The following is a 27,644-nucleotide window of genomic DNA, read 5'->3' on the forward strand; positions in this document are numbered from 1 at the left end:
GTGCATTTTCCTGTTGCTTTGCATACTCCAAAAATCCTGTCTCTTTTGTATTTAGTGGGTTTGTTGCACTACAGCGCTTTAACCCCCTTTGACTGTGAAAATTTACATTTTCAATTGGATTCCTTCTGCAAAACAGTGACAGTCTAGATCCTCCCTTTAATTTTTTCCCAATGTGATAGTACCAAAGCATTGCTACACATGCTGAATACACATTAAAAATTGTGCAAAAAAAAAAAGTTCATAAGGAAGGTAATTCTCCAAAAGGGCTGACAAATGACACTGTTTGGATTGCAAAACTACCTTTGGTAATCCCAGGTATGCAGCTGAGCGACGAGAGGAAAAGAGTCCGTGAACATTCAAAGAGTGCAAGAGCCAAAACATTTGTAAATATAGCAGTAGATTGATGATGTAAACAAATGTACCACAGACAAACCTGGACTGCATCAAAAACATCCACATAATTCAAAGAAATTAAATTCAACATTTTTCTCCCACCTCAGCTGCGGAATTGATTTGCGTAATTTAAACTCTCTCCAGGGATTTCCCCTTTAAAACTGAGTGATTGACATTAAACACCAGCACTATCAAAGAGTTTATTTTTTCTTTAAAAAATGGGTAATGCCGATGTGCCCCAATTAATTTGACAGAAGTGGGAGAAGATTCCCAGAAACTCTACCCTACTTCACACAGTCCTTTTGGATATTTCTTAACAGAGTCCAGTTGGCAGTACCGTCTGGGTTGCGGGCCAACAGAGAGATGGCACCTCAAGGGAGGGCCAGAGCAAGAGGCGCAAGGAAGAGTGTCATAATGGGGGCACTGTGCCATCCAGCATGGTTGCACGCCACAAAGCTTATGGTGGGTATGTTGTCGGAGATCCAGTTGGCATAGTAAGGCACTAAGGTGTAGACACCAGGGTGTTTGGGTTCGGCACAGCCCTCTCCCCAACTCACAACCCCAGCCAGGGTCCAACCTGCATCACACCTGCAAACCAAGGGTCCTCCAGAGTCACCCTGTGGAGACAAAGAGAGAGGGGGAGATGGCAGCTAGAACGTGACTATGGGAAGCCTCCTGAGACCAGATTTGGGTTAATAAGTTGGAGTAAGGCTCAGGTCTCACTTGCAAGCCAGGTGCTTGCAAGCCCCTATAACTGAACTCTCATTCCTACTCATGGCCTTCTCCTCAAGGAATTTGTTTAATTCCCCCTTTAAAGCCACCCACGATGATGGCTGTCGCTGCAACTTGTGAGAACGAATTTCCGTTTTAACTATGCAATGCATGAAGTCGTATTTCCTTTCATCCACCCTGCATCCCTCAGCATTCCACTTAATTTGATGGTCCTGGGTTCTAGTATTATGAGAGAGGCAGGGAGGCGAATTGTCTCTCTATCCTTTTTCTTTATACCAGGCATCATTTTATACACCTCTAAAGCATTTTGTTGAGTAGTCATTTGCTCTTGGCTCCACCCCACCATGTTGACCCAGACCCCACCCAGTGGCGGTACAGTTTGCTACTGAAAGATTAGCTCCTTGATCCCCTAAAAAAAAGCTTGCTGGTCCCAAACCTCCAACATGCCTCAGTGAAATCGAGACATGTGCCTTTCGGAGTGGAGGCCCTGCATAAGTTAAGTGACTCTTCTGAGATCATGCCCCCCCCAAACATTCATCTTTTGGGGCTGTGCTTTTGTGGGAGCCAAATTGGGACACCCCAGGAGCTCATCAGAAGCTGAGGTGTCAGGGGTGTCTGGGACAGTTGACGGGGATGGCTGATCCATGGACTAGGTCCAGGCCAGGAAGACATGGCTTGGGGTTCTATAGGCACACGTCTTTTTACAGTGCATTTAGTTCCCTGTCTTTTCTCAGGATACTGTAGAGTCGGGAATAGAAGTTCCCACTGAGTGAACTTACAACACTTCTGAACAGTTGGTTTTCACTAATAATACTAGGCCCAAGACTGGCAATGGTTTTATGACATGTAGGATAGGGAGTATCTTACATGACAGGCATCTTTCCCGCCTTCTGGGTAACCAGCGCAGATCATATCATCTAGGACAGGATTCTGAGGCAGGTCTGGCGCTGGGGCACTGTTGAAGAGAGAGTTGCATGTGTCTCGGTCAATGAGGGGCACCTCCAATTCCTGAAGCGTTTGTGGGGGTGGCAAGGCCTCTGCAGAAGAGAAAAATTGGACAGCTGAATGAAAATGGAATAGAGGGTCTCTGGGGCTGGATCTAGACACATCCAAAAAAAAGTTTCAGGAAAATGCGTTCTAAACTTCATAAAGGGAAATCACGTTGACAAAAGACGGGACCCCACAGCGCCATCTGGTGTCACAGTGTTATAACGCATATAAAGCACTTTTTATTTGCCAATGTAACTGAGTTCTGGGTGCCTCACACATACTTTTAACAGTGAGCACATTGTGGAAGAACACACCACACTTTGAACACTCAGACAAACCTCCGCCCCTGGTAACCTGCACTGGGGAAGCCTGTTCTGCTGCTTTTTAGAAGTAAACAGTACTTGGCTTGGAATACAGCAGCTGTGAAAGGCTGATTTTTCAGCAGTAATTGAGTTTGGAAACGCTTCCCTGCAAATGTGGATCACGAACCCAGTTGCATACTTTCCCTCCAAAATAAAAGTAGTCATTCTAAGCAAGCATGAACAACATAATATTTAGTTTGGCCCTCAAAATTTAAAACAGATTTCTTCAACCAGGTTCTCCCTGGATACTTAGATTGCAACCCCCCATTGTCCCTGTCCATTGGCCATGCTGGCTAGGGATGATGGGAACTGTAGTCCAAACCATCTAGAGGGCACCATGTTGGGGAAGGCTGGTCTGCATGAGAGCATGCCCTGTCTCTTTTCCTCACCTCCGTCTTTAACCTGCCCCCAGCCTGTGACCCAGCAGGATGTGTCCATAGAGAACTGTGCAGAAGAGTCTGGCAGACAGACTGGGAGGATGTAGTCGTTCAAATCCAGTGAGTCCTTCAACTCCACTAAAGCGATATCCCCGGGAGAGCCATCACTGCCGTTATAATTTGGGTGAGAAATAACCTGTTGCACAGTAGTTATCACAAGGCTGGAAGGGGGGATTGAGAGTTGATAGGCCCCCAGCAGCACATCATACTGTTCGTAACCCCTGGAAGAGGGAAAACAAGAGTGAAAAGCAAGTGAAGCAGGGATTTTGGTTTCTGTGCAACCTGAGATCCTGTCTTGCTGAGTCCGCAAGCAAGGCTGCTTCCTTTGAGTGGCTATGCTTTGTTGACCATGCCTTATAACACGGCACATCTTTAAACATGCCACTCTTCATAACATTCACCTCTACTCAGGGCCGTCTTAAGTATATCCGGTGCCATGGTGCAAAGATCCCTCTGCCCCCCCCCCCTGTTTCCTAGAGTTGCCAACCTTTTTACGGCACTACTGGCAGCTTTGTGGGGCTGGAGGAGGCAGGCAGCAGCTGGAGGGCGGCTCCTCCAGCAGGGAAGAGGCGGAGGCTCCGGGCGTGGTGCTGCTTTAGTGAGGCGGGCGAGGGTGGCAAGCTGATACCAGGAATCACTGCGCCTAGCCTCAGCCTCTTCCCTGGTCCCATGCCATGGTGGGCACGGCAGGTGGAGGCTCCAGGCATGGTGCTGCTTCCGCGTGGCATGGTGGAGGTAGGCGAGGGCAGCGACCTGATGCCAGGAGGCTCCGCATCCAGCCTCCACCTCTTCCCTGACGCCCTCCAGAACTTGGCGCCCTGGCACCCTGTGCCACTTGCCTCTATGGGCAAGTCACCCCATGCCTCTACTTTCCACTAGTCCTTGTCATAGGCTTGGTGGGATATACACTGTGAAAGAACTGCTCTATCATTGGACAGAGGGAGGTGGCCACCTTGGGCAAAAGGTGCAATGGCAGCAGCTGTTCTTCCTGAGTCTGTCAGGTGTTGAGTGGACATGGCTGTATGTAGCATGTAGCTTGCCTCAGACTCCTAAGCTAACCTGCTTCGCTTAGGTGTGGTGGAGGAAGCTGTCCCACTGCCTGTGTTGTAGGAAGATTCAGCTGCCTGTCTAAGTCACTTGCGTACATAGCCTGGAGAGGATACCATCTTCCTCTTCACTTCAGTCTGAAAAATATTGTTGGGCCCGCCCTGACACCATGGCTCACCTCATGGAACAGCAGGTTTTTGGTTCTCAAATGTTCCATCGTTTTTGCAACTGGTCTCTCAAAGACCTCCCTCCATCTGCCTGGCCTTACAGCTGCCTCTGGGACAAAGCTGCATAATGGCTCCCCAGTGGCATGCAGGTATTGGATACTCACTTAGTGAAGCAGTGAGCTGCAGACACCACCCACTTCTCGTTGATGAGGGAGCCTCCACATATAGGCTTGTTGTTCTCCATAAAGCTGACTTGCCATGGCCATGCACCCTCGGGGGCTGGATTCCCTCCCACAATACGTGGAGATATCACAGACTGTCCACAGACTGTGAAAAAGAGAGAAGAAAGAAAGGTAGATTGTAATGATCACAAAAACTGAAATTCTTACAAGGCAAGATGTGAAATGAAACGTCTCAATTTGCCTTGGCAAATTTATTTGTATAATAATTTCTAAGTAACATTTCCAGTGACTGCTCCTTTTGGGTATTGAGGAATATTTCCCCCCGGCAAGTAAATACTTTTTAGTGCGGTCTTATATATGTCCTATCCAGAAGTAAGTCCCCCTGGAGTCATCTGGTACTTACTCCTAGGTGTGAAAGGATTGCAGCCTTATGATTTTGTTTCCCCTGAAAAACACAATCCTATGCACATTATTTTGCAATGTTGAATGTATGAAACACGTTTTATTACATTGCCGTCTGTATAAACAGGTTAGACAGCATATAATCAAACCAATACTAACAGAACAACCTGGAACTGCTGACTCTTTTCATGTCAAGGTTCTCCTTGGGGATAAGATTGATACTATTACACTGGCGGTAGCAAAATTCCCAGGACCTTGGAGTAGGGAGGGCACCCCCCATCCGATAGACTAAAGATCCAACCCAATGCCATATTTGACACCAAGTTGTGACAATTGCTATGAGGCTGGCTAATTGCCTGAAAGGCCCAATTAGTCTGAAGGCAAATTCATCCCTGGTCCCAAATATGGCAACTGAAGGGTAGGTGGAGGAAGCTGCCCATGACTGAGGCTGGGGCCTAAGTGCAATTGGCTTTATGGCCAGGGAAGTGAACCAGAGGGAAGAAGTTTCCCTTCTGGTCCGCTCCCTACCAATGCCCCCGAGGTTGCCTGTGATTGGTTGCAAGTGTGGGTGAGCCCCACCACTCAGTGCGGCTGATGGAGGAGGAAGTGATGTCCTCCCCTGGCCATGTCGAAGCCAGAAGGCTGCCACAAAGTGCCTCGGCTGCACCACTCCTTTCCAGCTTGCGGTAAGCAGTCTTTCTGGAAAAATGAAGTTATGTCTGTGGGACACCTTGTTTGCTCTGGCTGTCTTGTGGTCTAGATTCAGTACAACATGGGTGAATTGGATCTACAGCAGCCTCACACAACCTGTGGCCCTCCAGATGTTTTTGGACTGTGACTTCTATCATCTTTGACCATTGGCCAGGCTGGCTGAGGCTGATGGGAACTGGAATCTAACAACATCTAGAGGACACTAGGTTGTGATAGGCTGCGATCAGAATTTGGACTGGATGACTGTTAGGTTTGTATCAGCACAAGAATTCTGAGAGAGCTTATTTTTGTTTAACCATTCACTCTCCCTCCGGCCAGTGAAATTCCTGTACAGTGGTACCTCGGGTTAAGAACTTAATTTGTTCTGGAGGTCCGTTCTTAACCTGAAACTGTTCTTAACCTGAGGTACCATTTTAGCTAAGGGGGCCTCCCGCTGCTGCCGGGCAATTTCTCTTCTCATCCTGAAGCAAAGTTCTTAACCCGAGGTACTATTTCTGGGTTAGCGGAGTCTGTAGCCTGAAGTGTCTGTAACCTGAAGCATATGTAACCCGAGGTACCACTGTACAGAAATAGTTTCCAATATATTACATACCTGCTTCGGAGCCAGCAGCATCTGGGGGAAAAAAGAGAAAATATATTTCAAAAAAGAGACAATGCACAAAAATAAGTTTGTAGGTAAGAGCAGAAGGAAGACCCTGCCCAATTTTGTTAGAAAATTAATACTTCTGACTTCATGCAGCGCATAGTTAAACTACGGGATTTGCTTCCCCAGGAGGCAGCGATGGCCACTAACCTGGACTGTATCAGTGATGGCCCTGACTATATCTGTGATTAATGCATCTCAGGTGTATTTGCCTATTAGTCAGTGTTACTTGTCCAGTGAATTGCTGAACTTATTTAGAGCAACAGAGTAACTTTTACTTGTATGTATCTGTATCTGTATACTGTATATCTACATCTGCAAAAGCCTACAAGCTGTATATATCTACAGCCAGAACTTTTTGAGCCTTATCTTCTGCAGGAGTAAACTATCTGAAACTTTCTCTTGATTGTGTGCGGTGACTGGCCTGGTACTGGGAACAACTTTTACTGTGGGGGTATCTCACCTCAGATTCCCAACAGGTTTGTCACGAAAGAGGGTAAGTTTAGCAAGGATACATGCACACCATAATTTGCATTACAAGATCGAGAAACCCAGCCTATGCATTCCATAAAATGACACATATGAAATATAACTGGAAGATATCTCTTTGTTCTAAAGGTCAGAACATTATTACAGTGGTTCATCATTAAGAGATAGCAGAATGCTGGAAGGTCTTCAGTTAAAGTTAAACATTATATCAGCAAGCTGTGGGAACTTGTTCACATTCACGGCTACTTAGTGGTCCTGAGCAAAGGGCTCTACAGGAACAATATTTGTACGAATGAAAGTGAAAGCATGTCTGGCTATCTCAAGGAGCCAAAACAAAAAGAGCTTGGGTGAAATTTAGAGAGGAGAAGCAAGCTGGGGTGAAGATGTGCAGCCATGGGTGTCTGGGTGTGGGGTTAGTTACTCCTTGATGAACCATACCACCCAGCTTCCATTTTAAAAAGATTCAATTTTTAACAAACACCCACATCTAAATATTTTTGTGCTAATGCTCTAGATCTTCCATAAATGTCAGATATGGGCAGGGTGATTGTAAAAAAAATGATGGTGATGTCATGCAGACATGGTGTAAACACAGCGATGAAACTGTCTGGCAAATGGTATAGAAGGTTCATCTGGAAACACTCCAAGTTTTGCACTTCAGTGGATGTGTTTTCCTTCCTTGTCAAAGGAACAAGTTGATGTGTGCATAAGAGGGAAATTGTCACGATGACCCTGCCCATCCCAGGTAGTAGAAGTTGGAGGGCCAGGGAGGTGGCACTTATCTGAATGCCCATCAACAATGTCACTGTGATGTATTGGGTGTGTGTGTGGGGGGGGAGGGTAAGGCAACACAGTTGACAGGACACAAGCTAAATGCTTCTGCTCTGCCTCTGTGACTGCTATTGCCAAGGGCATGGCTTGAAAAAGGCACAGGATACAGAAGCTTTGCGGAAGCTAAGCTGGACTGTGTGGGGTCAGTGCTTGGATGAGAGACCACTGGTTAACCCTGCTCATGTGACCTTCAGTTCCATGGCTAATGGGAAGGAAAATTAATAGCTAAATAATCCTGAAACCAGGAGTGCATTCCACATCCTCCTCTTTTAATTTATCACAGAGATGAATATGTTAATAAACAGACTAAGACAATGCAGAAATTATACCCCAATTGCTGAGATGACTGAAAACGATATGAATTTGAACAAGGGTTGCATTCACAAGGTAGTTTGTTCCATTTTCCTGATGTTTTCTTAACTGTTAATACCCACACCTGAGCTTTCACATGGTGTAAAAGCCATTTTCAGAAAAACAATGGAATATAGCACATGTTTAGGGCTCATTTCTGGGTTATTTGATTCCAGAAAAAAAAAATCTGTTTGTAGCCTCCTTAACCCTGAAAATCACAGACGTAAAGTGATGGAATTTGGGGCAGTGTATCAGCATGCAGTGATGCCCTGCTGTTTTTGTGGGAGAATAATAGGGGAACAGAAGCACCCGTGTGCAGAAGGGGAGGGGAAGTAGAAGCATTGCCTGATGACATTGCTTGTTGTGTTGTACACACCCACTGGTGTGAATGCAATTGGGCAAGACATGCCGGTATATTGGTCAAAAAGCCACAGTTCCATAACACAGCATGTACTTCAGTGGGAAAGGAACATTAGGAAACAGGACAGAATCTCTAGCATTATATAAAAAAAGGAAAACTAATTCAATATTCCCCAGGTGTGAATGCACCCAAGGTCTCATCACATTTTGGTGTGAAGAAGACAGACATAGATCCTAAGTGCCTCGAAATGGCTTCTGAAAACAGATTCTCTGTCCTGAAAACAAATGTTTTAGAATACAGTGAATGCATGTCAAAATCTCCTTAACCCCACATACTGTCCACATCTCTTCACCCTTTGTTTTCAGAGTGCATCTGAGAGTGTGCAGAGTGTCTCTAACTGAACCAGCTCCCCATAAAGGAGAAGGCTGAATATATGACTCTCTAGAGTCTAGTGGTCTCATTTTCTTTTACATATCAAAGATGGTAATGGGGGAGGAGTCCTCTGCCTACAAATCAAAAAGCTAAAGCTAAAGAATCCTGAGAACTGTAGTTTACCCTTTACAGAGCATCTTTAACAACTACAGTTCCCAGGATTTGTGTGTGCGTGTGCACGTGCACACTTTAATTGCGTGGTTTGTACAGAGCCTGCGTTCACCCTTGACTTGCCACAACCCTGTATTGTTGTTTCACCTGTGTCATTGATTACTCAAAGACTCCCTTCTACACTGTCCTCCATCTTACTTCTCTTAAAGATGCAGGAAACTTAAGAGACTGACTCCCACATTCATTCCCGCCCCCCCTCGCCCCATCTCCCCATCAATCACCTTTCAGCACAATCAGTTGCAGCAGCCCCAGCAGCAGGGAGGAGGGCACAACTGCCATTGGCTCCCCCCTTTCTCTGCTTGCTTCAGTGGTCCTTCTTTTGCCGTGTCCTCGAGATAGTTCTGCTCCAACCAGTTCCTGGTGAAAGCTGCTTTGCTTCAGTTTCGGTCACCTGTGCTATACAATTTCATGTCCAAAGGTGAAAGGGCAGGGCTGGAGGCATTTTCCTCTTCCCTGAGCTCACAGGAGCCCCCCTGAGTTCTGGGGGTGGAGATGCAACTTAGAAGCCCGGCTTCCCTGAATCCTTCCTCTCGGCCGCTCAGTAAAACTCCTGGCTCTCTCCCAATTACCTGAGATCTCCCAGCTCCCCAGTCCTAATGCCGGTGTGGCAGAGCTTTCTGGCAGAGCTCCTGCGGCAAACATTCCACAGTGAGATGCTGTGATTGGGCACGGCCGTCCCTGTTGAAACTCTACCTGCCCTGTGACGCCGGCAGGTGCAAGGACGTTCTGGTGCAGGGGGCACCCTCCCTCCCTCCCCCCCCGTCCTCCATGCCTCCTGCACAATTGACGGCCCAAACAGAGCTCAAGTTCTCCTCCCCATTATTCTGCAGCAGACGCAGCAGGCAAAATAGCTGTCTGTGTACAGCAAACAGGTATGAGGTAGAGAGAAAATATGCACCCCCTGCGTCCTCCTTACTTCCCCTGAAGGGGGAGATGTGCAATGAAAAAGAATGACAAGGCTCACAATTCACTTTAAGGCTACACACACACACACACACACACACACACACACACACACACACACACACCATCTAAAGCACATTTAAAACACATTTCCCACCTCCAAGAGTTCTGGGAACTCACTGAGCTACAATTCTCAGAACGCTTCCCAACTCAGTTTCCAGGAGTCTTAGCGGTTGTGGTGGGATGTGCTTTAAAAGTACAATAGTATCATCTCCGAAGCCAAAAACTGGGGCAAAACAATGATTTCCCAGAACAAAGGGTTTGTTCCTGTTGCAGCATATAGGAGCCCTGTCACTTTAACTGCTAGATACGCCTTCCCTCCCATAGCTGAAGCATAATTCAGCCTCCTTCCCTTTATGAATTAACCATTAAAAAGTTATACATTTCTGCCTGTCTGTTTTATGGTCTCCTTCCTGGCTGCATCAGCAGGTAAGTGGTTTAATATTCAATCAAAAAACAGCATTTCTAACCTTTATGGAGAGAAACGTCTGAGCTCATTGCTTAAATAGATGGAAGTTAATTTCAGAATAAGCACATGCCTTAAACAGAGGTCTGATGAAGTTCCTTCGACCACCCTCCTTCCCTCTGAGGGAAGGGCCTTAGCTCGGGGCTAGAGCATCTGCTGTGAATGCAGAAGGTTGCAGGTTCAATCCCTGGCGTCTCCAGGTAGGGCTGGGAGAGATCTCTTGCCTGAACCCCTGGAGAGCCACTGCCAGTCAGCGAAGACAGTACTGAGCTTGATGGACCAAAAGTCTCACTCAGTATAAAGCAGTTTCCTGTATGTTCCTGCAATTCCCCCCCTTAAATGCTACTGACCTCTCCTCAACGCTGCCGCCTCCACTCTCCAGAAAGACAAGCGTTCTCCATTAGCTGCAGCACCCTACCTGGCTCTTTCTGGACTCACCTGTCTGGAAAGACTGTATACCATGAAGGGTTGTTGATTTTGGAGAGAAGGAGGAAAACACACACACACACACACCACATTCTATAAATACTCAATCTCATTCTTTCCATACAATTACACCTCACCTAAATCACTTCAAATAAAGACATTTGCTTCCTGGTTCGAACAAAGAGATGCCATCATTCATTTTTGTTTTTCATTTTGAACTGGCTGCCAAGAGTTTGACTCAGCATGTGCAGAGTGCCTTTGACAGGCACAAAGTGGCCTCGTGTAGTGAAGTCAGGCTGTCAGTCTACTTGGCTAAGAGTATTTCTGGGAGTCCAGCTAGACACATGGCTAGCAATTGCATGAATGCAGAGGATGTCCATACCATTAGACAGGTTGAGGTGGCTTCCTTGGGTGGCAGATGCCTGGAGTAGCGCAGTGGTGGTAGTTCTCCTGCCATTCCTCCTGGCCCTCTAGCTATTCTCCTCTATTGGAGGACATAGCTGTGTGTGCCACACAACCAGCTCTCTGCCCCTTAGGCTATCATGCTGCTCTGAGGTGAGGTGGAGGACTCTATCCTGCCCCCAAGGCTGAAGAGCCAACTTCCAGTTGGAATGGAGGGGGCTGCCATTTTGTTCTTTGCTTCAGGAGACATTCACACTATACATTGAAAGCACTATTGCACCGCTTTAACAGTCATGGCTTCTCTTAAAGAACTCTAATGTGTTAAGAGCATTGTTGAGAGACCCTTTCATAGAGCTATAATTTACAGAATGATTTTACTATCAACCCCTCTTCTCGGGGAACTCTGCCTCCCACTTGTTCTTTCCAGGGCCAACCCCTTTCCACGGAATTCCAAGTTTTATTGAAGGATGTTCTTTAGTTTCTGTTGCCTGAGGAGACAATTGAACTTACTCCATTTTTAATCTTTTAATTAAAGGGCAATTTTCAGGGGATCAATTTGGTTTAACAGCAACATAAGAAAGCTGAACACTGCACTGTATTATTAAGATAACATTGTGCTTTGTAAGCAATATAAGAAGAGTTCTGTTAGCTGAGAGGAGAGGCCTATGTAATTTAGCGTTATGTTCCCACAGTGGCCATCTAGATGCCTATAGGGAACCTCAAAAGGAGGATATGAAGACAATAGCCCTCTTCTGCTTGTGACACCAAAAGTCAACCCATTTACCAGACTGTAATGCAGAGGCAGAAACATCTTTTCTTGAACTAAGTGCCCCTGCCCAATTTTGCCTGGTCAGGTTCTGCGGGGTATATGGTTCATTGGTAGGTAAAGGTAAAGTGACCCCTGACCATTAGGTCCAGTCGTATGTGTATTGCATTGGAAAGTGTAAATTATATAGGGTTGCCTTTAAATGTGAACAGAACTGAATTTCTTCGCTATTCTCATTTGCTTCCCCAGATTACTACCCATTCAGATAGTCATTGTTGCTGAATGTGGGGACAGTTTGTGATATTCCATGTTGTTATCTGGCAGACTGAAAGGCTGTTGGTTTCTTAAGAAGAGTTAGAATAACATACACCAAGGTGAATGTCACAACATGGGGCATTGGATGGTCAGCCATTTTGTTTACCAAACCTGTTTCTACTGTCATGTATTCACTTGGCATAGAAAGGCACTGAAATGTAGATGCCTTCACAGCCTCTTCCCAAGCTCACAACCCCAGCCTGGGTCCAACTTGAGCTGGCAAACTAAGGCTCTTCCGGAGTCACCCTGTGGAGAAAGATATGGGAGATAGATCCCACAATGACACCAAAGCCAAACAAGGTAAAGGAGATGGAATAAGTGTCTCAATCAGGGATGGGGAACCTGAAACCCTCCATATGTTGTTGGGCTTCACCTCCCAGCAGTTCCATCCAGCATGGTCCATGGTCAGGCATGGTAGGAGTTGTTGACCAGCAACAATGGAGGGTCAGAGGTTACCAGTGTCTGGTTTAAATCTTTAGTATCTCCAGCATTTACTGGCGAGGTAGTTCTAGTGATTCTGTTAGCCTCTGCCCCTTCCCACAACATCTGGGCCAATGGTCTAACTCAGTACAGTGGTACCTTGGTACTTGAACGGCTTGGCTCCTGAAGAAATCAGCTCCTGAACGCCGCAAACTCGGAAGTGAGTGTTCCGGTTTGCGAACGTTTTTTGGAAGCCGAACGTCCAATGCGGCTTCCATAGCTTCTGATTGAGTGCAAGAAGCTCCTGCAGCCAGTTGGAAGCCACACCTTGGTTTTTGAATGGTTTTGGGAGTTAAACGGACTCCCAGAACAGATTAAGTTCGAGAACCAAGGAACCACTGTATGCATGCAGGATGCAGAAAGAAGAGGAAAAAGCTGAGCAAAGCATAAAGAAGTGGAGGTAGCTGAAGCAGACAGAGATAGTACATAAAAACATTCTCTTTCTCTTTGTGTATACATACAAATATTAAAAGAGAAAAGAAGAAGAAATAATAATCATACAAAGAATAAAGCAGTAAAACTATCGCTGGGATTTTATAATAATTTATTGATAATTTTAAAACCCTGAAACATCACAAATAAAAGATCAAGTGACTGAAGAAATTCAATTTAAAGTTCATAACTTATTATGTTTTGTCCCAGGGGTTGAATTTATCTACCACTTGTTTCCACGTCATTTAAAAATGTCAATTAAAAATGTTAATTTTCTTTTAGGAACGGAACGACAGGCATCACTTCCCGCATCACTGTAGAAGTCTGAAATGTCATAGCTTCCAACTGATGTCCATGGATGGAAAATTCTCAGCTTCTTTTCCAGGTGACAATCTTGGGGTTCTTTGGGTGTAACAGTAAGGTGTCATGGTTAGAGTGTTGGACTAGGACCGAGGAGACCAGGATTCAAATTTCCAGTCAGCCTGTGGGTGGCCTTGAGCCAGTCATACACTTTCAGCTGAACCTACCTCACAGGGTTGTTGTGAGGATAAAAATGGGGAGGAGGAGAGCCATGTATGTCATCTTCAGCTCCATGGAGGGAAGGTGGGGTCAAAATTTAATAATAAATGAGCGCTCACACTTCCCTTTGTGGGTGTCCTTGTGGGACCGCATGCAGCACCCGGAGCCATGTGGGACTCACCAGCTGGTTGGGCTGGCCCCCCTCTTTGTCATCAGCCATTGGGGGTTCCCGCCAAACCCCAGTTTAAACATATTAGGGGCTTCTTTGGAGATGGGGCTAGCTGAGTGGACCTTGAATGGGCAGGCTTCCCATTGGTCCGCTTAAGATGTATATATGGGAGGCGGAGCCAGCAGCAAGCATGCAGTTGGTTCTGGAGCTTCATTCACCCAACCCTCCCTTTGTATAATGCTTGATTGCAGGTTAACCATTTTCCTTCCTGTTCAGCGGGCGTTGCTAGAGTCTTTTGATGGTTGCTGTTGAGGAGCCTGGAAGGAATTGCCTTCCCCATAGCAATTGTCACAACTTTGGTGGCTTTGGGCAGAATCCTTTAGTCTATCTTGGGCAGAATCCTTTAGTCTATCTTCCCTAAATGGGGGGTGGGCGTGAAGTGGTGACTCCCCCCCCTCCTGCTACGGCAATTCCAGGGTTCCCTCTTAAAGGGGTTTGTGAAAAGGGAGTAACTGGCCATACATTGAAAGATTGTCAGTAAACTCCCCTGCGTTGCACGGATATGGGGTAGGCTGCCTGTGTACACAAATGTCTTGCAGTGCACCCTCCCCTATCCCATTAACTCCAAGGAGCCCCAATTCCCCAGCTGGGGGGCTGGGAGGGATACATGCCCAATGCCTAAGCCAAGGTCTTCCTACATCTGAAAGGTTTAATAAACTTGTAGCCAATTTTAATTCCATAACATGTTGTCATGAGTTATTATTCCTTCTGATGGCCTCTCTCTTCTCCGCCTGGGCACGCAATGCCTAAACTATGATCAAATGGTTAGAAAGGAATTGAAATGTGACAAGGCTAATGCCTGTATTAATCAGAGAGAAGTGTGTGTGTGTGTGGGGGGGGGGGGCTTTCCCAGTAGACTGCATGTGGTGATTTAAACAGAGTCCTCCAGCAGCCTAAATATTCCAAGCAATTATAGGTAAGATGCAAAGTTAATTGATTGGTTTTTCACAGAAGGACTAGCAGAAGAGATACCAAAGTGAATGTCACAACACGGGCGTTGTGTAGTTGGTCGCTTTTGCCGCCACTCCCATTTCTACCACTCATCTTGTCTTGGATCCAGTTGGCATAGAAAGGCACTAGAGTGTAGACACCAGGGTGGTCGCTTCCACCACAGCCAACTCCCCAACTTACAACCCCAGCCTGGGTCCAAACTCCTTCAAGTTGGCAAACTAAAGGTCCTCCAGAGTCACCCTGTGGAGAAAGAGATGGGAGGTAGCAGAGGATCTACGCTGAACACTCTGATATCAGACTCTGAATCTTGATTGGGTGAAGCAGCTGGAATCAGTGCGATAATCAGGGATGGGGGACTCTACCTCCCAACAGTTCCAGCCCATGGAAAGGGGTGTTGGGAGTTGTAGCTGAGCAATATCTAGGCTCGTCCTCAAACTAGGTTTGTCCCACCGCTGTTGCCCAGGAAAACGTGCTGTTTACCACTGAATTGGAATGGATGTCAGTTTGTTTTTCTGCGGATTAATGTTAATGGTAAACAGTAGGTTTTTCCGGGGAACATGGCAAGACAGAGAAAAAACCGCTCATGCCTCAAATCATGGGACAACACTTGTAATGTAACAAGAATTATGGTAAGAATGAGATTTTAAGGAAAAATAGAGAACATTTGAAAAAGATTAACAATGGAACCTATGGAGGGAAGTCCAAGGATTCAGGGACTACTATATGTTTATGATTACGATTTTGGTTTGAATGTAAATGTTAATTGTAAAATTAAATAAAAAAAAATAATAAATCTTTATCACCTCAGGCATGAATGGATAAGATAGTTCAAGTGTTTTATGAAGATCACCCGCTCTGAGACCCCACAGCTAATTCTCCCCTGGCCTCCTCGCTGGCCCAAGTAGGACCAATTCAGCCAGCTAGCCCTCGGGGTTATCTAATTGATTTTTGATTTTTATTGTTATTCGTGTTTTTATACTGTATTTTATGCTGCTTTTATAATTAAATGTTTTAAAGTGTTTTAAATTTGTTGTTAGCCACCCTGAGCCCGGTTTTTGAACTGGGAAGGGTGGGGTATAAATAAATAAAAAATTATTATTATTATTATTGATTCTGCCAGCCTCTGGCACCTGCAATATTTGGGGTATTGCCCAAAGAAGCAGCATCATAGTATTTAAGATGAAGCAAAAGCAATAACACTTTGAAAAATGGGAGAATCTGAAAAATTGTCAAGAACCATCTCCCTAGCTAGAGCCAAATTAGTAAGCAATGCCCTAAGTACTATATTCACACAATGTAAGTTCATAGATAATGACATAAGGGATTTTCAAATGCCACCACGCCAGATCCTGCCTTTGTCTACCACCTGCAATGGCTGTATGAAGAACAGGTCATGGAACAACCTACCTGGCAGGAATCTTTCCCACCTTCTGGGTAACCAGCACAGATCATATCCTGCTTGATAGGATCCTTGCCCAGGCCTAGCACTGGGCGACTGTTATAGAGAATATTGCAGATTTCTCGAATTATGAGTGGCACCTTGACTTCCTGGAGGGTTCGTGGATCTGGCAAAGGCACTGGAAGAGAGAGAGAAAGAAATGGAAAGCAGTCATGGAAGGCAGAGGCAGAATAATTCAAGTGCATTCAGACACATACACTTTTAGCAGTGAGTGCATGATGGGTGTGCACTCACTACACCTCAGAGCATGACATGTGCAGAAGGCGGCAGTGGGACATCATATTTCACTCAGGGGTGGCATGTCCCAATTTGGCTCCTGAGGGAAAACCGGAACGTGCCAATGCTGCTGCCACCCCCTGCCAAATCCTCTGTTATATGGGTAACAGCAGCGATGGCAGGTTTGGGTGAGATCTCAGTAGTGGAGTCTGTGGGGCACTTGCAAGGGCTGCTACCTCTTAGTGTTCTGCCGCCCGAGGCGGCTGCTGCAGCCTGCCTCACCGGTGGGCCGGCTGGGCTTCCACTATACCTAAGAGCAGCAGGTGAGCTTTGGAATGAAAGTAAGATAACACGGCTGTTTCACATCTCTCAGTGCTTGCCAGCTGAGGCACCTGCTTCACTCTGCCTAATGGTAGAGTTGGACCTTGGGAAATAATTAAAAAATGCATTTTTTAAAAAAAGAAATCCTCATGAAAATCCAATCGCATACCAATGCAAATTTCTCCGAATATATGCATGCATTTTCATTAACCCATGCATTTTTATACAGACTTTACACCAGCATTTTTGTGCACATTACTTGGCTGCCGAACTGCATAGCAAAATTCAGAGTGTGACAATATTTTCGTTTGAGTATGGTTTGGAGAAAGTGCAATTTAGGTAGGTTGGTCTTAAATGAAAACGGAATCAAATTTCTCTCCCATCTGTACTATTCCATGCCTCCTTCTTTCCCCATGGAAATGTTGGGATTGTCCTTGGGATAGGGAGCTGTTCCCCCCCCAATTCATACTGTAAAGCACTGTGGAAAATGATGGCATGAAAATTCTGTCACTGAATTTGCCTCCAGAGTGTCAGCATTTTGTGGGAGAGATTCAAGCACATACCAGAATGTTAGGTTTGGGGATTCCAATTGCAGTATGATCGCATTTTGCACAGGCGTTCAGTTCCAGGTGTTCTGCGCATGCACAAAATTTGCTTATACCTAAACCCTTGGAGCTGCCCCATAACCAAATGAGACTGAATGCTCAAGAAGGAAAGGACTAGAATTGGGGCCTTCTGGATATCATTTTTATTGTGCATTCCACTTTCAATACTGCTTGCATCTGCAAAGGTTTTGGGGTGGACATACTGCTTCATTTCCCATTGGTGCATGTTTTGTAACTTCCTGCTAAAATCCTTTAACTTCTGCTATCACAAATGTACAGGGACTCTTTTTTTTTTTTTTTGGTCCTACTTCTGTTGCACTATAGTGTAAAAGCGCCCTACCAGATAGTAAGAATGCTAGGACATTTGAGAAGCACTGCAGAAAAATGGCGAAAGGGAAATCATGTGTGGATGGCCCTGTATAAATCTACCACTAATACACTATTATAGCGCAGACAACTTGTTGCAGAACACACCCTCAAAGAAACACCAGTCTGCAGGCGGCCATAATATTAACCACTATTTAAGCCTTATGCAGGTGAATCTGGATGAGCCCCAGAGTCTGAATGAGCCTTTTGAAGAACACCCCTCACCTTCAGATCGAATATCTCCCCATCCGGTCACCCAGCAATATTCGTTCAAAGGGAACTGTGTAGAGGACTCTGGCAGGCAGATGGGGAGGATGGAGTTGGTGAAATTCACAGGGGACTTCAGCTTAATTAAAGCAATATCTCCACTGGAGGCATCCATGCCATTGTAGTCAGGATGGAGGATAATCTGCTCCACGTCAGATATCACGGCATTATCTGAGAGGTTTGAGAGCTGATAGGCACCTAGGAGGACATTGTATTGGATCAAGGGTGACATTCTGTGAATAGAAGGGCAAAACAAACAAACAAACAAACAGATGGATCTGTCAATGCTGACTTTTGAGTTTCTGCTGCTCACCCTAACACTGGACTCCCCAAAGAACTATAATTCCAAGAGCTCAATTCCCTGGGAAGAGAGATGGATTTTGAAACCATTCTGAGAACTGTAGCTCTGTGTGGGGAACAGGAGTCTCTTAACAACTCTGAGCACCTGTAACATACTATGGTCCCCAGGGTTTTTTTGGGGGGGAGGCCACAACTGTTTGATGTGACATGGTTCTGCATTAAATGTATTGTACACCTGAGACACCAGGTAGCTGACAGACAGACAGTGGATATTAGCCTGGCCTTGAGCCGTCTTTTGGGTGACACTTGATAACGTCTGCACAGCAATACCCATCAGATACTCACCTGTTGAAGAAGCAGTGAGCTGCTGAGAGCACCCATTGCTCGGCTATGAGGGAGCCTCCACAAATAGGATAAAGGTTCTGTAAAATGCTGACCTGCCAAGGCCACGACCCATTTGAGGCTGGTTGGCCACCAACAATTCGTGGAGAGTTTATTGGCTTTCCACACCCTGTGAAGGATGAGGAGGAAATGAGAGGACTTGCTATTATGGTTTGCAGCACAGCCATGTTGGAGCTCTTTGAGCAGAACATGACGAGGACATGAGGAATCAAAATTTCTGAATTTCAATTGGTTTTCCAGTCAGTGTTTTCAGTCTTCAAAACAAGATTTCCAGTTATCAGTTTTGATGGATTTAGTGAGCATTTCATCTGTTAAGTAAAACTAACTTACTGTTTCTTAACACAACATTTATTGACCAATAATTTCTCCTCAGGCCATGTGGACCAATGCTGTGCATGTTTATCATAAGTAAGTCTCATTTTCTTCAATGAGACCCAGCTACACGTGGTGTTAATTATGTGGTTTGCCACTGAGTGCAAAATCTTTGCATCCCCTCCCACGCCACAAAGGCTTTAATGAAAATTCACCTGCATTTTTGTACAATTTCCCCTAATGTAAACATTTTTGCAAAGCTATTTTCCCTACTATAATACATCTTTGTATGTCATTGCTAACATATGCGTAACACATCACACTTTACGCTAGCATATGCATTTTTCTGCATATTACCTCACTGGAGAACTGCACTGTGAATTCTGGAGAAGGGAGAATTTGGAAGGAGAGCTGTGTTTAAGTTCATGTATTGTTTCAGAAAATGTTAACCAGGTAGGTTCATCTTTAAATGTGAATTGAATCAAATTTCCCACCCAGCCACCCAAAAGTCCAGCAGTTTCTACATCCCCCCCACATCTCTCTGTTGTCCATCAAGGCAAGGAAGAGGCACCAATACAGTTCAAGGACGCTTTCCAAGCAGACAGAACCACTCAAGGACAGCATGGAGCCTGGCTGGAGAGAGATGTGGGCTTTGGAGGGTACATGAAATGGGGAGAGCCTTGAGGACTGACTAGCTTCTCCATTCCTGTTTGTGGCTTGGCTGAATAATAATAATAATAATAATAATAATAATAATTTATTTATACCCCGCCCATCTGGCTGGGCCTTAAGGAAGTCGGGTGAAATTCCTGTACAGAAATGCTTACAATATATCAAATTGCTCTTACCTGCTGTTGAGTTGGCAGCACCTGAGGAAAATGAAAAAGCAGAGAAGGTACTTCAGGTAAGAAACAACAACAACAGCAACAACATTTTGATATCCATGTTTTCATGTGAATGTCTGCACAAGATATATCTCTTGTAAGGAAATGGGCTGGGGCAGAGGCACAAACATCTAAAGAGGATTGTGGGGACTTGACATAACATCCTGGCGTCGCAAACACAATGTTGTATGGAACCAGGGAACAGAGCTGAACACCCTTTGAAAACTGAGGGGGCCCACCCCCCTTTAAAATGTCCCCTGAAAGTGCCCTGGCTCTTTGGAGAAGGTGGGGCTTGAAGGAGTTTTGGGGGGATGTGGGCAGGTCTGATCTGGTGGGTATTCAGTATTGGCAAGCAGTGTGAATGGGGATGAGTTCCCTAGGGCTACAATAGAGCAAAGGCTCTCAGAGCTTTTAGATGCTGCTACGTAGTAGCAGCAGGGGTACAAGAGAAAGCTCCTAGCATCATTCTAACCTCTAAGTTTAGTAGAGGGCAGGTTTGCCCCTCCACTCTTTCAGTTTAGAATGAGGGACACTTGATGAAGCCAGGTAGACTTGACTCTCAAAATCTTTTGCTCTTAGAAATAAGAATTCTGTGTTATGCTGAATTCTGTGTTATGCTATTCCTCCTCCCTCAGGCTGCCTCCTCAGCCACCGCTGCTGCCTCCAGCTTCCCCTGGCAGCATGGCGGAAGTCTCGCAAGAGAGGGGCTGCCTGCCCGCCACCACCCGTCTCCTCACGACGTGCCCCTGAGGGGGAAAAGGGAGAGACGGAGATGCAGCAGCTTGTGCGCGCGCTTTTTCTCATGGCGGAGGACCCTGAGCCGCTGCTTCCCTCCCAAGTCGGGCGAGCATGAAACCCGGGAATTTTAAGGGACATTATCAATAAGGGAAAGCAGCGGGACACGTCACTGTGATAAGGGAGTTTCCCGCCAAATAACGGACGGTTGACAGCTATGCCCCTAAACGAAGGCTACATGGAGGGAATTTCTGCATTTCCCAAACCCTATAAGTCACCTTGTAGTATGGTCAGCTGCAGAAGCCACACAGCCAGCATGAAAGACACAGTTGCCATGGCTGTCCCTCTTCTGAAGTGTCCTCTGAGTGGTTGAGCACCAGTCAATTCTGGATAATTGATGTTTTATTTCGGTCTGGGTGTCTTCTAGGATCAAATACAGTATCAAGGGTGAAAGGATAATGCTTCCTTCACTGACTCTGGAGATGCAGCACAGTCCCTCAATCCTCTGCATCCTAGCACCCCAAATCGCTGTTGACCTCTTGAGACCTCCTGTCTCCTTCATGCCTTTGACTATGGCTGTCAAACTTTCTGGCAGTGCTTGAGTGATATTGTGGATTTGGAATACTTAGATAAAAAGTAGTACGTAAGTGTTTTAAAATAAATAAATGAAAATAAACAAATTACCAATTAATAACAGTGTAAAATAGTTATTGGGTGTATGAGGTATCAGGGGAGGAGTAATACCCCTGGTGGGGGACAGATGGGTGACAACAACAACAAAATAGCTGGTGGTACTATTGGTGGTCGTTTATCTATAGCCCCATTTATATGCATGGCATTTATGAAGAATAAAAGTCCTTGCCCTGAGCTGTTTTCAGTCTAAAATTCAGCACATAGGAGATAAAAGAGGAAGGGGAGAAAAATGCAGGGCTCAATGGATGAATCATATTGATGCATGCTTCTTGCTTTCCAAGACTGTAAATGGCAGCACTCCTTTGAGTTTTTATTTCCTTTCGGGGAGAAAACTTTGGATTTTTTTGGTAATATTTAGCTTATTTACAGATATACAAGCTGAGCATAGTACACTTCCCCCTTGCAGCAGGTCTTCCACCCCCCTTTAGGGAGATAATGGCCTCACCAAGGTGCCTTTCCAGCTCTCCCTCTTGTTGCTTTTGCATCTCTCCAAAACTGCTTCTTCTCTTCATTTCTGCATGCACAAAACTGTTCCTTAGCTTGACGGAGGGAGCTGGGCATGCCACCTTCTCAGAACCTGGGCCAGGACCTTTGCTTCCTGACCAAAGCACTCCCTGCATGTGGGTGTGTATAAGTGCTCAGCTTCACACCCAAGCTGAGGCAGTTTCACACTGAAAAATCGTGTGCTTCTTTCAATGTCAGGAAAACCCCCCCATTCTGCCTGTGGTACAGTGTTATGACACCCCTGAACCAGTAGATGCTGGCTCTTGAGGGCAAATGGAACATTCTTCCACCAGCCTCAGCCAGTCCCCACCTGCTGCAATTCCTACTTAATAGCCAGTTCAGGGGCTGGAACTGCCTAGATCTCAGCAGGGAGGGTGAGGGTGATGTGAACAAAACTAGAATTATTTGGCCCTGCCTATTACAGGATCTTGTTCCATCTAGCGTTGGTCTTCACCCTGACTTCCACTCTACCATTACAATCAGCATCAGCTACCTCTGCTCAGAATACCCTAAGGCATGCTCTAAGGCAGGGGTAGGCAACCTAAGGCCCTGTGGCCGGATGCAGCCCAGTCGCCTTCTCAATCCGGCCCGAGGACGGTCTGGGAATCAGTATGTTTTTACATGAGTAGAATGTGTCCTTTTCTTTAAACAGCATTTGTGGGGCATAGGAATTCGTTCATCCCCCCCCATATAGTCCAGCCCACCACATGGCTTGAGGGACAGTGGACCGGCCTACAGCTGAAAAAAGTTGCTGACCCCTGCTCTAAGGGAAGCACATAATGAAGAAGCTTTGGAGAAGCTAAGCAGTTTTGGAGGGAGACCACCAGTAAACCCTGTTCATGCAATCTCAACCTCCAAGGAAGATGGGAGGAGAAATGAACAAACAAATAACCTCAAAAACAGAGGGGCACTCCCCCCCTTGCCTCTTTTAATCTACTAGAGAGAGAGAAAAATACTAGGTTAACAGAATAACACTGACTTTTGCATTTCCCAATTTCACACACACACCACCCAGTAGCTTTAGAAAGGACACAGTGGAACCCCGGTTTGCTGACCCAAAAGTTTTTGTTTGAGCCATTTAATTTTATTTATGACTTCTTTGTTTAGTAAATTCTCAATTTGTGGTTGTTATAGCCTAATCCCCACTTGGGCTTCCTTGTTCTTAGGATGTTTGCCAATTCTTTTTCATTCTGTCTTATTTCTTTAAGCATTAGGTTGAAGTTTTGATCTCTGTTTTTCTTTTTCATAGCAGATTGTGGGATGCAGAACCCCCTCATATATGCCTTACTGGCATCCCAAGTTGTCCGTCCCTTGTTTGTTATTAATTTGAAAAAATTCTTCTAATGTATCTTTGGTTTTTTAAACTATATCTTCATCATTCAGGATACTCTCATGTAGTCTCCACCTTTTCATGTACTCTTTCTTCTGTGTTACTTCCAGCATAGTCGGGTTATGATCTGACATTACTCTGGGCAAAATTTCTGCTTTACTTGGTCTTAATACTATTTTCTTGGAAACCCGAATATTATCTATTCTACCTCCCAATTTTTGGGATTCTGAGAAGTGTGTAATATCTTTCCCATTTGGGTGTTTAATCCTTCATATGTCGCAAAGATCAAGATTCTCTACAAATTGAAAGAAGGTAAGAGGTAACCTCCCAACGTTCATAACCCTATCTCTTTCTGTTCTGTCCAAGTCTACAGAGGTCACACCATTAAAGTCTCCTATGAGAATTATATTTTCATTATTATGATCCCAGATATTTTTCTTCTAAATTTTTAGAAAATTCTGATTTCTTACTATTTGGGGCATAAATTCCTATAATAGTTAATTTCTCTTTCCCATATTTTCTTTCCACTCCAAATACTCTACCTTCCTCGTTTTGAATAGTAACTTTGGTTCTAGGTCGGGGTTAACATACATCACAACCCCCTTTTCTTCTCTGAACTTGCTGAAATAAATTCTGAACCCAGTCTTTTATTAATTAGAATTCTTCTGTTTCGTATTTTATATGGGTTTCTTGTAGGAACATAATATCCCCCTTTTTTTAAAAAAAGAAAGAAATTATGTTCTATTTTATTTTTTTAGATTTACTATTCAGTCCATCAACATTCCATGATATACATTTGAGAAGGGATGCCTCTTTTTAAGCCCTTTTTACAAACAATTTTCCCTTACAGCCAATCTGTTTGTGGAGCATTCATCCTAATTTTTCGGCAGGGAGATTCGCTGTTACTGTGCTGAGCGGATATTCTCTTGCATTTCCTAGTGCATTTCTCTTCACTCTCATCACAAAAATATCTAATTTTGCTAGGAAGTGGGTTTGCTACGCACAACCTGATTTTGCTGGTTATGTCATTGGATCCCCCTGCCCCGCAAAATAGTGACAGTCTAGAGCTGTCACTCTTTAAACCCGTCTCCTTTTTACACCCCTGAAAGGTGGGGAAAACTTGAGGGATTGATTCCCACTCACCAAACCATCACCTTTTAGCACAATTAGTTGCAGCAGCCGCAGTACCAGTAAGGAAGGCAAAACAATAATCTCCACTCGCTTCTGATTCTGCAGTCCTTCTCTGAAGTATCTTCCCGATGGTTCCTTTCCAGTCAACGCCAGGAAAAGCTGAACTTTGATCTTAATTAATTGTGCTATATAATGTTCCATATCAAGGGGAAAGGGTGGTGCTTCTGTGCATTTCCTCCTCTTTGGGTTCCTGAGAGTCTCTCTACGTCTGGAGTGGGGGTGCAACATATAGATCTCAGTTCTTTGAATACATACCCTCCAACATTTTTCTGATGAAAATAGAGACGTCCTTTTCCATAATAATAATTTTATTCATTATGCTCTGGGAGGCTTCTAACATATAGAAAAACAAAATGAAACCAGGGCTTTTTTCAGCTGGAAACAGGGCTTTTTTTGGGGGGGGGAAAGCTGGGGTACCCATACCCGTAAAACATTTCGTGAATCTAAGTTTGGCCTCACTGAGGAGCAGTATTTCAATATGAGTAGGAAAATGAGCACAGGCCAGAACTCACCGGAACTTAGTTCCGGCATCTTTCAGGTGGGGCCCATTGCCAGAGAACAAGGGAGGTGTTCATGGTGAGTTTCAGCGCTACTTTTTCTAGAAAAAATAGCACTGAATAAAACAATAAACATTTAAAAAATACAGGGCTGCCTTCAGATGTCTTCTTAAGATTATATTGTTACTTATCTCCTTGACTCAGAGGTCACATGACTCCATACCCACCAACATTTATCTGATGAAAATAGAGACATCCTAAGGAAAATTGGGACATCCTGGGATCAAATCAGAAACCAGGACAGCTTTTGTAAATCCAGGACTGTCCCTGGGAAATAGGGACACTTGGAAGGTCTGTTGAATTATCTAAGCCCCATTGCAAAACCTCAAATTCTAACAATCCCAGACCTCTCATCTCCCCATTCCTACTAGTGGTATTGACATGTTTTCTGGCCAGGTTCCTGTGTCTTTAAGTCAGGCAGGGCCGACTCAAGGCATTTTTCCTGACTGAGGTGAACAATCAGATGCTTGAGGTGGAGGAACAGTGACAGACTGACTTTTGAATCTTATTTCAACACTGATAAAGCACAGTGCCCTCGATGGCACCTGAGTGCAGTAGGATTGTGTAAGGGGCAAAGGGCAAGCTATGTGGCATGTACAGAATCATAGAATTGTAGAGCTGGGCCTTCATGAGTCATTTAGTCCAACCCGCTGTAATGCAGTATAGTTCAGCCCTCCAACATTTCAATCCTCTTCCCTGTAGTATTTGCCACACAGGGGGAAGTGGCAGTTTCAAACAAGTTTTGAATCCAGAGCTCGGAAAGGCTTTGTTGTAGTAGCTTTTTGTGTTGTGCTCATTTCTGCTATTTGTACTTGTTAAAACTGGCTTAACAAAATAACAACCCCTCAGTGTTACTCCATCCCTGCTTTACTCAAACTTTTATTGTTGTATAAAACCACCATTTTCTTCTCAGTGTACTGCTACTTCTGCTTTACTCAAACATCTGCTGTTGTTTAAAATCACCTTTTCTTGACCTAACTCTAGAAGGATCTAGAAGGATCTTGCTGGTGCTAATCTTACATATTGCTATTTGAAAGTTTGGGAAACGTCACGTCTTAAAAAATCACCATATTAAGTGAAGGGTCTTGAGGGGTCAAATTAAAGAGATTTGTCTGTTTGGTACAATGTTATTATGTTTGTCAACAATGAGGAATATCATATTGTCTTACACTGAATCTAAACAAAAGACTTTATAATCTGAACAAAAAAAGAGAGACATTGCATGTTATTTTGTATTTCATGAAAATCTTTAATAAAAATTAATTTTGTTAAAACCACTGAAGAATACAATCAGTTGCTACCGAGGTCTTTTCAAAGATTTTGGTTAATATAATAATTCTTCCTATCTATGCCTCTCTGCCCTGACATGTATTCCTATGGTGAGATTAATATGAATATATTTGGATATTGAGTTCTCCCCTTTTTTCTGTAAGTACATTCATGCGGGACAGAATGGGCCCTTTGCCTGACCCAGCAGTTTCTTCTTACGTTCTTATGGAAACTTCAAGTCAAGAGGCAGTCTATCTAGATTCCTAGGTTCCTTGGGGTATTTGGCAGCCAGACTCATCTGATGTTATTATGAGGGCACCAGGTTGACGAAGGCTGAATTAGATACTGGAGGTGGGGAGATGCTATTCTCTGGCCCCACACATTCTAGCAGTCCCTCTATCATTGCTACTGTTGCGTGATGTGTGTGGGGGGGTGCTGCTGCCTTGTTTGCTTTTAATTCTTTGAAGACTCTTAGCAGAAACATCCCCTCCTTTTGAGGTTATATATATATAAAAGCCCAGCAAGCAATGATTCCTTCCTCAGACATCCCCCTTGCCTTCTCCAACACCCCCCTACACCCAATTCTCTTCCATGTTGTGTTACTGGGCATGCCCAATCCTGCAAAGGTACTTCACCCAGAGCAGGGATTCCAATACAAGCGAGGAGAGCCCTGGGCTCAAGCCTGACTTCTTGGCTGATATGAGATTGAACAGCGCCCCCTAGGGAAATCCAGGATCGCTATCTGCTGTGATCAGCAAGTAAATTATTATTTTTATCACTCCCCTCAATTATCACCAGAGTGTTCCGAGTGCTTCATGCCCATAATCTCCCTCCTCACGCTAGAACTCTGTGAAGCTGAATGTTGGATGGCTCAGGACAGAGAAAAGAACGGGCTCCTTCATAGTTAAACCATGAAACTTGCTCCTGCAGAAGACAGCGACGGCCACCAAATGGGATGGATATTGGGTGTGATCACTTTAGTCATGCTCAAAGTAGATCCCCTGCAATCAGAAAAAACAGTTAGCATGTTAATGTGCATTTTTGTAATTTTGTATGCAATTCTACTTAATATGCATGTTTGCAAGCCTCCCAGAGTGGTCGGGGAAACCCAGCAAGATGGGCGGGGTATAAATAATAAAATTATTATTATTATTATTATTATTATTATTATTATGCATTGAAGTTCTCACCCTGGCCACCAGGGGGTATTGTGTATATAGTTTTCACTCAGGTCCATGTAAGTTAATTTAGGCGGGAAACCCTGGGCTGTTGTTGTTACAATGTTGACAGCTGGCTGCCTATAAAAGCAGGCCGGCTGAGCTGTTTGCTGTTCAATACAGTTTCAGCTTACTTATAAAGAACTACAGTACTTGGGGAAATCTTTGTGTCGTCTACTATGTCCACCCACTACTTAATACTGATGACGAGGATTGGATAGGATGGACATCAGAGCATAGCCAAATTCGGACACTCACTGAGTAGAATCACTGAGCTGAAGCACTGAGCGAAATCACTGAACAGAACCCAATTCAGAGCTGACCATACTGGCTGGAGCACTGTGTTCCACCCATTGCCAACCACTT

At 44.7% G+C, this 27,644-nt stretch overlaps 2 protein-coding genes across 4 annotated transcripts; both read right to left on the reverse strand.

The window, feature by feature from the left end:
- Nucleotides 1–579: 579 nt before the first annotated feature.
- Nucleotides 580–9,339, reverse strand: LOC309355074 (prostasin-like). 2 transcript variants are annotated; one of them, XM_081885535.1, is made up of 6 exons: nucleotides 8,923–9,339; nucleotides 6,016–6,036; nucleotides 4,293–4,455; nucleotides 2,867–3,135; nucleotides 1,993–2,162; nucleotides 580–1,010 (listed from the first exon to the last, which is right to left on the reverse strand). In XM_081885535.1, the coding sequence occupies exons 1-6, from the start codon at nucleotides 8,978–8,980 to the stop codon at nucleotides 765–767; spliced, it is 927 nt and encodes a 308-aa protein (XP_081741661.1). In that variant the 5' UTR covers nucleotides 8,981–9,339; the 3' UTR covers nucleotides 580–764. The 2 variants fall into 2 exon arrangements, with proteins under 2 accessions (XP_081741661.1, XP_081741662.1); XM_081885536.1 differs by lacking the exon at nucleotides 8,923–9,339 and adding an exon at nucleotides 4,714–4,755 and having other exon boundaries at nucleotides 6,016–6,033.
- Nucleotides 9,340–14,561: 5,222 nt separating this feature from the next.
- On the reverse strand, nucleotides 14,562–24,287 carry LOC309355072 (serine protease 27-like). 2 transcript variants are annotated; one of them, XM_081885533.1, is made up of 7 exons: nucleotides 24,188–24,287; nucleotides 20,796–20,937; nucleotides 19,747–19,767; nucleotides 18,530–18,695; nucleotides 17,843–18,117; nucleotides 16,058–16,227; nucleotides 14,562–14,890 (listed from the first exon to the last, which is right to left on the reverse strand). In XM_081885533.1, the coding sequence occupies exons 2-7, from the start codon at nucleotides 20,851–20,853 to the stop codon at nucleotides 14,645–14,647; spliced, it is 936 nt and encodes a 311-aa protein (XP_081741659.1). In that variant the 5' UTR covers nucleotides 20,854–20,937; nucleotides 24,188–24,287; the 3' UTR covers nucleotides 14,562–14,644. The 2 variants fall into 2 exon arrangements, with proteins under 2 accessions (XP_081741659.1, XP_081741658.1); XM_081885532.1 differs by having other exon boundaries at nucleotides 20,796–20,940.
- Between the last annotated feature and the right edge of the window lie 3,357 nt (nucleotides 24,288–27,644).

This window comes from Podarcis melisellensis (assembly GCF_964234715.1).
Source record: "Podarcis melisellensis genome assembly, chromosome: 13".
Lineage (NCBI taxonomy): Eukaryota > Metazoa > Chordata > Lepidosauria > Squamata > Lacertidae > Podarcis > Podarcis melisellensis.